This window comes from Actinia tenebrosa, unplaced genomic scaffold, assembly GCF_029948245.1.
Source record: "Actinia tenebrosa isolate PJP-AT-01 unplaced genomic scaffold, QUT_ActTen_1.0 PGA_scaffold3__52_contigs__length_22856419, whole genome shotgun sequence".
In the NCBI taxonomy this organism is placed as follows: domain Eukaryota; kingdom Metazoa; phylum Cnidaria; class Anthozoa; order Actiniaria; family Actiniidae; genus Actinia; species Actinia tenebrosa.
Genome location: NW_028292580.1, coordinates 18,240,911 through 18,251,546, shown reverse-complemented (window position 1 = coordinate 18,251,546; position 10,636 = coordinate 18,240,911). Strand labels below are relative to the sequence as shown.

General features: G+C 37.3%; 3 protein-coding genes across 3 annotated transcripts; all 3 read right to left on the bottom strand.

The window, feature by feature from the left end:
• Window positions 1–30: 30 nt before the first annotated feature.
• Window positions 31–5,510, bottom strand: LOC116307568 (uncharacterized). Its single transcript, XM_031717856.2, has 2 exons — window positions 5,373–5,510; window positions 31–2,060 (listed from the first exon to the last, which is right to left on the bottom strand). The coding sequence occupies exon 2, from the start codon at window positions 2,016–2,018 to the stop codon at window positions 411–413; it is 1,608 nt and encodes a 535-aa protein (XP_031573716.2). The 5' UTR covers window positions 2,019–2,060; window positions 5,373–5,510; the 3' UTR covers window positions 31–410.
• A 1,257-nt stretch (window positions 5,511–6,767) lies between these two features.
• On the bottom strand, window positions 6,768–10,088 carry LOC116307537 (uncharacterized). The gene is made up of 5 exons (XM_031717812.2): window positions 9,968–10,088; window positions 9,109–9,307; window positions 8,654–8,810; window positions 7,922–7,975; window positions 6,768–7,125 (listed from the first exon to the last, which is right to left on the bottom strand). Exons 2-5 carry the CDS (start codon window positions 9,295–9,297, stop codon window positions 6,884–6,886), a joined length of 642 nt encoding a protein of 213 aa, XP_031573672.1. The 5' UTR covers window positions 9,298–9,307; window positions 9,968–10,088; the 3' UTR covers window positions 6,768–6,883.
• Window positions 7,389–7,740, bottom strand: LOC148908790 (uncharacterized; the record flags this gene model as incomplete). The annotated part of the gene is made up of 2 exons (XM_089035239.1): window positions 7,564–7,740; window positions 7,389–7,532 (listed from the first exon to the last, which is right to left on the bottom strand). Coding segments are annotated over exons 1-2 (321 nt in total), but the record flags the coding sequence as incomplete, so codon positions are not given.
• Window positions 10,089–10,636: the final 548 nt, after the last annotated feature.

Genomic DNA, 10,636 nt, shown 5'->3' with positions numbered 1-10,636 from the left:
CATTTCATTAAAAATATTTGCAGACGACGATTACGGTACTTTTTTTATTCCAGCTACCAATAAATATATTTGGTAATCTACGTGCTTATTGTATACCATACATGAAGTACCATAAAGCCTGAATTTTAAGATATCGATCGTTGCCTATTGAGGAAAGGGAATAAAAGAAAACTTCTTCAAGTACTAAAGGAATTAAAAAATTAAAAAATTCTTCAAGTAAAATAATAACAATAACTTCTTCAAGTTACTAAGCAGTACTTCTTCTAGTTCTTCTTCAAGTACTAAAGGAATAAAATATAAAAAAAACTTCTTCAAGTACTAAGCAGTACTTCTTCTACTACTTCTTCAAGTACTAGCCGAGCGACACTGTACAAACAAAGAAATTCATTTTGTTGACAAAGTCAAAGAAGTTAGTAAGGTTTCTGTTCATTTTCCCTCAAGACCGTTTCGTAGCTTGGAGGTGGGGCTTCATAAGACTGAGCGGGCGCAGTGGGAGTAAGGGGTTCACTAGGCTTTTCGAAAGAACTCTGCGACAGAGGTACCTCTTCTGATTTCCACTCTGAAACACCTGGCATCCCCATTTGTGGCTCGTGCATAAACCACCAAGCATTGGGATCGTGGGGAGTGCTGGAGCCCTCGTCATATTCAATGCATTCGGGTATAACGTCCGCTGTCAGTTTGATTTTGAAGCCTTTGTGGGAGAATTTATCCAACAAATGGCAAATCATACTGTGAGTAAAGTGAGCACTATCACCTGAATCACTCCAAGGTTGGTCGCCCAATTCAAAGCCAACACACGTTGCTGGGTACTCGTATTGCGTTTCTGTTATTAGTGATAAATGCCTGGAGATCACCTTACGGCACGCCTCGATAATTCTTGGAGGTGCATTGATGGCCCAAAGCTTGCTATGACAGACAGGAGTCAGACAGAATACTTTGCAGTCAGGATGCGGATTGCTTTTCTGGAAAAGAAGTTCGCTTTTGTTGGCAAGTCCTCTTGACATGTCAAACCCTGTGACGATACTCCAGCCATGACTTTTTAGGACTTCTAACAACTTGCAAACGATAAATTTTGTCATGGTGCACTGTGAAAGTTGGTCTTTTGCAGCGTGAGATTTGTACTTGAATTCCACTTTTCCAAAGCGGTGGTCAATTTTCTTTTCTATATTGTGACTCCTCGTCCCAAATGAATCTACAAGGACTTTATGGATTATGGGAATCAGACATTCCGGCGCTTGAAACACTTGCAATTTGCTAGTCTTCCGTAAGCTAATGATGAAGATTTCTGCGGATACTGTGTTGGAAATGATACTCTTTGGAAAGAAAACAAAGGTGTCTTCAGTTCGTTTTAAGTTCATGGCACAAAGAAAGCTGTACCTTTTCATCATGATGGAAATTATTTTGATCAAGAAGCCTCTAGCCTGGCCATGACAAGAAGTGGTCGAACCCCATGGTGAACCTTTCAACATAGCTTCGTAACTTTTGCCACCATCAGTAATTTCTTTGTGATAAAAGCCTGGGTGATACTCTGAATGTAAAGCTTGAGAAATCTCATCTCGTGTGTTTGGCTGCAGGTTCCAGAAATGAAGTTTATCCGTACTGCTCATGGCAACGTAAGCCAACTCTCCTATTTTACGTTGATGCGTATTTGTGCGGACAAAGATAAAGGTGAACCACTCTCTACCCTGAGTTAAATTGGTTGATGCTATGTATTGACAGCCAATGTTATTTAGACATCGCAGTATCCGACAAGCAACTTCACGAATATTCATCGAAAGACATCCAGTTTCAAAAGGAAGGCCCTTCAGTTTAAAGCACAGTACGCTTCCAGCGCATTTTCGTTTTGTTGACTGAATCCCCTCTTTCCAAGTGTCGGAGATGGCATGTCCTATTATTGAATACTCAGCTTCGCTGCCATGAATTACTCTTATTTGGTCAGGAATCTTAAAGACAACAGCTAGGTAGCCAAAATCGTGGGAGACTGGTTGCAGAGACATGTGCGATTCCTCGGCACCCATGGCTTGTTTCCAGATTTAAACTTTAATAATTGGCAAATAAGACTGGAAAGTAATATACAAGTCTTAGTACGTAAAGAAAATATTTACTACCAAGAAAAAAATCATCTGCAACAATAACTTTCAAAATAATATTATCATAATCACTGAACCACTGGATAGCCTAGCTATAATTTCTGCATACATTAATATAACCTGTACAAATTGCATATCCTGTACAAATACTCGAGTGGTCTGTTGCTCAGGGTTAGCCTCAATTTTGTACATAATATTCACGTGTTTCGGTGAAAATCTGAGGAATTTCAAAGTGTTTGCATTGTTAAGTTATGCATTCCTCACTTTACCGTTGGTATTTGTGAATATTTAGATACTGATTCGAGGCTAACTCTGAGTAAATAAGTCTGTAATCAAGGAACACAGCAGTAATTTCGAACTCGAAAAAGGTCTATTGCATAACCTGTACACCCTGTGTATATAAAGTGTACACAAGTAAAGTGAAGTGCCAGAGACTTAAGGCAAGGGCAAATCCCGGATTATTTATGATCAAAGCAGAATGCTGATTCCACATATCAAGTAATTCTTCATCGACAGGTTTTGAAAGGCACTTTGCATAAATACCATAGCTTGTTATCCTTATCTCTACATGAAAACTATTGTATTTATGCAAAGTGTCCCTGAAATTCAGTGGCGGATCCAGGGGAGGGGTGCAGGGGGTGCACACCCCTCCCTGGTTCGACTTTGTGCCCCTATACTTCGAAGATAACCAATACAAAATAATGTTTTTCCCTTTGATTCTAAGGGGTGCACCCTCTCATAATACATTGTGGGGGGAGGGAAAGGGTGGATAACCAGGGGGGAAAGAACTATGTATCATACTGAAGACTGATCAGAAGATGTTTACACTGTAAAGAAAGTAAACAGAAATAAAACAAATTTTTGGACAATTTTGAATAATTTTGAAGTTTGAAAATTTTAAGCACACTTTCATTAGGAACAATACATTTACTGTAAAACTAAACCTGTTGATGCTCTGAATGAAATAGATAAGGAGTTAGCATTATATAAAATAAATAGATTTTTTATTAGACATTTTAAAGTGGAATGCAATGGATATCTTTTCGAGTCTGTTGTATTTTGGCAAGCCGGATAGGGCAAGACGAGAAAAGATATCCACTCATATTCCACTCTAAAATGTCTAATATGTTATTTATTATCCAACTGAGCTTACATTTTCCCAAAAAGAAGACTTCATATCAAGCTTCACTCTATATGTTAGTGTCGAAGTTGGAGTAGAGAAAGCTCACTCCATATATGGTATGATCAATTCCATATTTGGTTGTAGTTGACATAGAAAGAGCTTTTCATCTATCGTTAGCTGCAGAAATCTCTCTCAAAAATCCGAGAAAGCTATTTAACATTGATTGATCTACCTTTATATGCGTTTTTTGGAAATCAACTCAAATTTTTTACCAAAAATGATGATCAACACATCTATCATTATTTCACCACAGTTCTATCCATTCAATATTCAAAAAAAATTAGAGTAAAACACAGGGAAATATGACACTCAATGTTTAATATGTAAAGCGAAAATTATTGAAAAAAAATAGTATTCAAAACCGGTTTTAACTGTACAAAATAACCTAGAGTACAAACATTGCAGGATATTTGTGCTCTCTCCAGGCTATCTCCTGTGCTATTTGTACTCTAATTTGAATAGTTGGTTTTGTTCAAGGTTTTTTTTTTTTTTTTTTTTTTTTCAAGGTTTTTTTATTTCCCAGAATGAGAATTTTATACTTTACATCACTATTTTTAAAAAATTAACTGGGAGGAGCAGAAGAAAAACAACCCAAAAGGGTTAAGAGAATATTTCTGCACCTTGAAACTATATAATACTTTCAAAGAAGGGGGAAAGAGGCAAAACTAAAATAGATTCAATACACATAAAAAGTTATATACAATAAAGTGAAGTTTGAACTAAATTAAAGTAGTTGTGAAGTGTGATTGAATACTTAGATAATAAATGCAGTAACCAAATCATCTAAACATCAGGAAGGATATCCCTTGATTTTTGATATACTTTTGATATACTTATATATATATATATATATTTAAAACACTCATTAATAATTCATAAGCTTATGGTCCAATTGCAGACACCATACACGTCACGTGCATGAACCTTTATACCTGATAAAGTCCTCTTCATTAGTATTCAAGTGATTTTATATAAAGACACATGTGTCTTTATATAAAGACACATGTGATCTTTATATAAAGACCACTTGAATACTATGAGGATGACTTCATCAGGGATGAAGTATACATCCAAGTTTAGATGACGACATAGAGCTTCATCAAGGTCATAGTCAACCCTAATGATCTTTGACTAACGTGCCTGTCTTTGCCTTGGCACACAATATCCAACGTGTGGGAGCTTCTATTGAATCTGGTTGCACATGCCCGTGACGTCAAATCTCTATCGAAGTATAAAAATCCATGTTCGTGACGTGTATGGTGGCTCCAGTTCAACCAAAATCTTATAAATTGCTCATGAGTGTTTTAAGCAGTTCAAAAAACTCGTAGATCGTGTTTTATCAGGTATAAAAGCACGAGGCATAGCCGAGTGCTTTTATACCTGATAAAACACTCCTACTTGTTTTTTAAACACTACATAAAGGATCAATATAAATATTTAGTATAAATACACAGGTGATTATTGAAAATCTCGCGCACTGATTGCTCGAGAAAATCGGAATAACATTTGGTGGTTATCATTGCCCTTCTAAGTTTTAAAAGAAAGACAATTTTTTCACAGCTTTCTTTGTCTTGTTGCCTTGTATCCCCCACGACCATGATTCTCAGCGTTAACTACATGTGATGTCATAGTGTAATAGGACTATTGTTATTGGCTTTCTGTAGGAAGATATTGGATGCTATAGTAACTTTGCTCATATACAAGTTATGTTATTAGTACCAGTACTCATGAGTAATGAAACCTAATGTAACGTAAATTACCTAATTAAAAAATATTTTTTCCTAATTATTTTATAAATGCAATATGTATCAACTGATGTAAAATCTTGATCGGGCTTCCTGTGGCTTAGGACGTACAAGGAGGGAGCTGGGGGCTCAATATAAGAGCACAGCAGTATGCTTTGAACTCATTTTAATACACATTAAAGGTATATTTCTAAAAAATGTCGAGTCTCGAATCGAATCCAATAATGGATTTTCGGTGTTGACTTGCTTATGAGGCGCTTTTCACAGACCAGTTTGAGCAGCGGCAAGCGAGAGATCGCGAGGCGATGCCTGATACTAAATAACATGATAAAGGAAAATAATCTAACTACATACCTATCAAAGCCGATGCAGGGCTAAGAGAACTTTAAACCAATAAATGTGAGTAGTTCAAGGAAAATCGGAGTGAAAAATACTTGTTCGCTACGTATTTTCTCCTCGGACCAGCTACTCGTCTTACTAACACCAAACACCAACACCCTGTGGACACCCTGTGTGATAATCACTGGATCCAGGACCTTTTCGAATATGAAACCACAGGCAAACCAATAGAGAATTGATAATACATCGGTTCACTGGTCACACAGAAAGCATAAATAGGTTGCTATCAATAGACGTCACTTCCGGTAATAGCTCTTTTTTGATGGCTTGTAGAATCCTGGAGGATGTTTTGATCTCTTGTTTTCTGGTTTGATGTCGTGAAAATAGTCAAATACAATAATTTGAGGACTTATTTTGATATGTTTTGACTTAGCATCCGCTAGTTGCCCCCCCAGTCAACCGCTTGTTTGCCCCCCAGTCAACTCCAAAAAGTCACGTGATTGATAGTAAGCATTAGTATTTTCATTATTACTATCATTATCATCTTCATCACCATCATCATTTACTGATTACCAACACTACAATACACTACGCGGTCGTGCAATTTTGAAGTCATTCTTTTGATTTCAGACCGCAAATTGCACTCCACTCAGTTCAATTACCATTATTGATTATCGCTTAACCACTGTTCTAGGTTTTCTAACAGAAGACTGCAAGTACTTTACTTGCTTCCTGTGGCATGGATAAACGCCAAGCAGGTCGGTCAGGATGTCCGCTTGACAAATTTTGGTTCCTTCAAGCAGACATTTTGACTTAGTAATGGGATGTTCACACACAGGTTTGAATTCTACTTCACTTGCTGTATGGACTGGAGAACACACTGCTTGTCCACTCTCCAGGCAATGCACACTTTGGAATCTTGCATGGATGCGGCACTATGTTTGAATTAATCAAAAAAATACGGCTTAAAGTATTCAGGATAATTTTTTAGCAAAGAGTTGCCTTGGCACCAAGCAGCGTGTAACCTACATCGAAATTTGAAAAAAATTGTTGCAAAAAGTAGAATTCGCTTCTACTTTTGGCAACGATCGCGTCTCTGTTGCACCGGGTAAACACTCCGGCAACTTGTGCTGCAAAAATGTTGGGAGACAATAAAAACGTTGCTCCGTGCAATCGCACCTTTAAGCGATTGTAAAACTGTAAAACTGATTTCTGCAATTATTTTGCTTTTCGACATGAACGTGTGGAGAGTGGCTAAAATAGAAACCAGCTCCAAAATACTCAAACAACGAGTCATTTCTTTGATACGAAGACTAACAGAACCTCTTTTTCAGATCTTTTCTTCTATGTTTTGCGTTGTTATCAGTTAGTGTAAAAAAACTGAATCAAATCCTCGACATAGTGTCAATATTTATCCATAACTCATCTTTTATTGGGTGATTCCACTTCTTTCATTTTGACAACATTCTAACTAGAATATTAAGCAATAACAATTATCCTGAATCTTTTCTGATCATTTTAAAATTTTAACCACTGTCTTGAGCTTTCTGACAGAAGACCGCGAGTACTTTATTGGCTTCATATGGAAACACGTCAAGCAGGTCGGTCAGGATAGTCGCTTTGCAGGTTTTGGTTCCCTCGAGCAAACATTTTGACTTGAATGGAATATTCTCACAGAGGTTGGGGTTTTTTCTCATTCGCTTAGCGTACTCACGAACGCATTCCTTGTCGACTTGTTTCGCACACTTTGGAATCTTGGATGGATGCACTAAGATATAAATCTTGTTTTTAATCTTGAGTTTTGCATTATCTACATGGGATTTTGTCATCCTCATCACCTATCACCAAGCTAAGGATGACCATTGCCACCAAAGGCTGCCAGTATCAATATCCTCATCATCATCAGTCATCATCATCATTATCAACAACAACATCATCATCGTCATCGTCATCGTCATCGTCATCCTCATCCTCATCCTCATCCTCATCGTCCTCGTCATCGTCATCGTCATCGTCGTCCTCGTCCTCGTCCTCGTCCTCGTCCTCGTCCTCGTCCTCGTCCTCGTCCTCGTCCTCGTCCTCGTCCTCGTCCTCGTCCTCGTCCTCGTCCTCGTCCTCGTCCTCGTCCTCGTCCTCGTCCTCGTCCTCGTCCTCGTCTTCATCCTCGTCTTCATCCTCATCTGGCTCATCCTTATCGGGCTCCAGCATCCTCATCCTCATCCTCATCCTCATCCTCATCCTCATCCTCATCCTCATCCTCATCCTCATCCTCATCCTCATCCTCATCCTCATCCTCATCCTCATCCTCATCCTCATCCTCATCCTCATCCTCATCTTCATCCTCAGAAAAATCATAAGACGCTACATCATTATTATTAGTCATAATCATAATAATAATCAACATCACCACCAACTGAATTACTAAATGTTTTTATTATTGGCTCCTTCTTCCATCATATTATCATCATCTTAATCTCCAAATTAAAACCATCATCACCAGATCAACACCATCATCACTACCATCACCATCACCATTATCATGTTTCCATCAATCGCATACTTACACAGCCGATCGATTCTCTTTCTCCAGATCCTATCTGCTTTTTTATCTCCTGAAACTGAGCAGAATGTTTGTTCTTTTAAAGTGATAGTTGTTTTGGAATTCGATAATAATGTTTAGTTGTAAGTAAGAACAGGGAGCTTGTTGCAAATGAACAAAAGCAATACAAAAAAGACAATAAGGACATCGATCTCATAGCCAAATTCACAGCTAACCAAAATGAACGATATTTACAGTATGAGAAATGGTCGATTATTCAGTATTAAAGTGTGTTTGGCAAAAGAAAAAAATGGAAAAGATTTGAACTTGTCCTAATAAGGCTTGTTCTCGCCATTGCAATTATTCTCAAATCTTCCTTGAAATAATTTTAGGGATAAAATATGAAATACAATTCTTGAGAATTTAGGACAAAAACAATATTTTTGAAATACTGACGTTGGCCAAACTTGGGAAAATAAATCTTGGTCACTTATAATAAAGACATGTCATACTAAGCCAGAGAAGGTTTAAACCTGTCCTATCTTGTTCTCGCCATCCACGTGCAATTTAGTTTCAAAACTTTCTCAAATGTGTGGATTCCAAGGGGCTGCAAAACTCACTATTGTCCCGTGGGTATAAAGACTAAAAAGGCGTTGCAATTTTGGGCCACAGAAAACACAAGAATGCATCTTAATCTAAAAGGATATTACCCTATAGAATCATTAACAACTTTATGGATTTGCTGTCAAAGTCTTACCCCTATCAAGTTTTTTCGCCAGTCGTTTGTATTTGTACAACCGGCATACTTTGAGTTTCTTCTCGAAGACCACGTATGACAAGGCAGCTTTAGCAAGACCCAGGAAGGCTGAACTGGAAAACTGGTTTAGGTATTTGTTGGCACAAATTGCAAGTTTCTGCAAACAAAGAGTGATTGAAAAAATAATTGTTATAGAAGAATTACGCCAACTAACATATCATACTCAAAGCTCCTTCCTATCCTCGGTCCCTGCCTGAAACTTTAGAGAGTTCGCCAGTTTAGGGGAAGGGTCGGAGCCCAACCAACCAAAAAAGCCTAATCTTATTAAAATTTTCTTATTTTTGTTCATCGCGTGCATCCGCAAGATGCGGAAAAATCCGTGCAACGCCGGTATCCCATGCTCAAGACACCTTTTAAAACTTTGATTTTTAGAAGTGAATTTGTTTTCCACTTACCTTATCCAGAAGACAGTGAAGCTTCAAATCATCCAGTTTTTGGTATTTTGGATCAGCAAATCCTGAAGCATATTGCACGACACATTCCTTTAACGCCTTGTCCTCGCATGATTGAACTGCATTACATCTTCGTGAACCCAGTGCAAGGACAGCCACGAGACAGATACCAATGGTATATACACGATCCATCTTCTTGATTCTGAGTACATCAACAACTTGAGCTTAAAATGTGAACCCTTACAAACACACTTATATTTAGGCCGTCCAAAGAATGTCCCTTTCAACAGGCTCACTCTCTCTCGCAAGAAGACTGTCCCTTACGAGTAGGGCCGAGTCAAGCCGCTGCGGAAAATTAAATATCTAACAAAATTTCTTGGAATTTGACAAAAAGAAATTAGAAAAGCAGGGCCTCGCGCTTGGTTCACGCAGAATGAACAAATTCTCTCCTTGTAAGAAGCCCCATCGTTAAAAACACCGGTCCTTTCTTTCGTCATAACTTAAAGTCAGTTTACCAAGGTTGTTTCGTAATTATGGTTTTTTTTTTCGTCTTTAAACTGCATTTAAATTCTAAACTTTCGGATCCCAATTTAGGATATTTTTTTCAGTAAGTTATAAAAACACTTTTCTTCAATTTTGAAAGCCTTTTAATTTTTTTTCCATTTTCTGCTGCTTTTTTTCATTCAACATTGTTAGAACTTTTTCGATTCTTGACCAATGGACACATCTGTTTTTATCACTAATCAATTCAGGTTTTTTTTCTAAATGATTTAACGTAATCATGGTTATGACAACGAACATTCTGCGCGAAAATTTAAACATATGATATACGACTGGTTTAATAAAACTAGAATCAACTTACCTTCTATTAGATATCAGCTGGATCTTGGGTGTATACGAGAACAAGAAGAAGTGAAAATAGTGTGATTCAAGTTATCTTAAACCTAAGTGCTGGTCCAGCCTTTGTGATTTCTTTTTATTTACTTAGAGTGAGAAATTTGCAGGTGTATGATGATAGCAAGTTAAATACTTGATAAAATCCAAATCATAGATCCATTATTTCATGTATTTCCTTAAACATTCAAATTGAGAGACCTTAAAATAACAAATTGCACCACCAAAATCAACACAGGAAGTCTTTCTTAGGTCGCAAAGGTTGTACTATTTACCCTGGATTGTTCTCGAACAGATTTAAACGGATGATAATTCGAAAGAATAAACGTCTTCAGCTATTTTCAGATCAGTTAAGAGAGAATATTTCTATTATAAATTCTTTATAAACTATTTAAAATTATTTGTTACTGTACCTTTAGATTCTTACGAAGGCATGCAGAAAATGACGTGTTTATCTTTTCTTTTTTATATCACCAAATAAATTTTTGTACGAATTTTATACGAAGAAAGAAGACCAGCTTCAATCGACTCTGACATATGTAATCATCCACCTTGTTGGTTATTGAATGCTGAAGATACGGAAGAGCGTTGTCATTATTAATACAAACTTGTTCGATCTAACAAACTTGACAATACT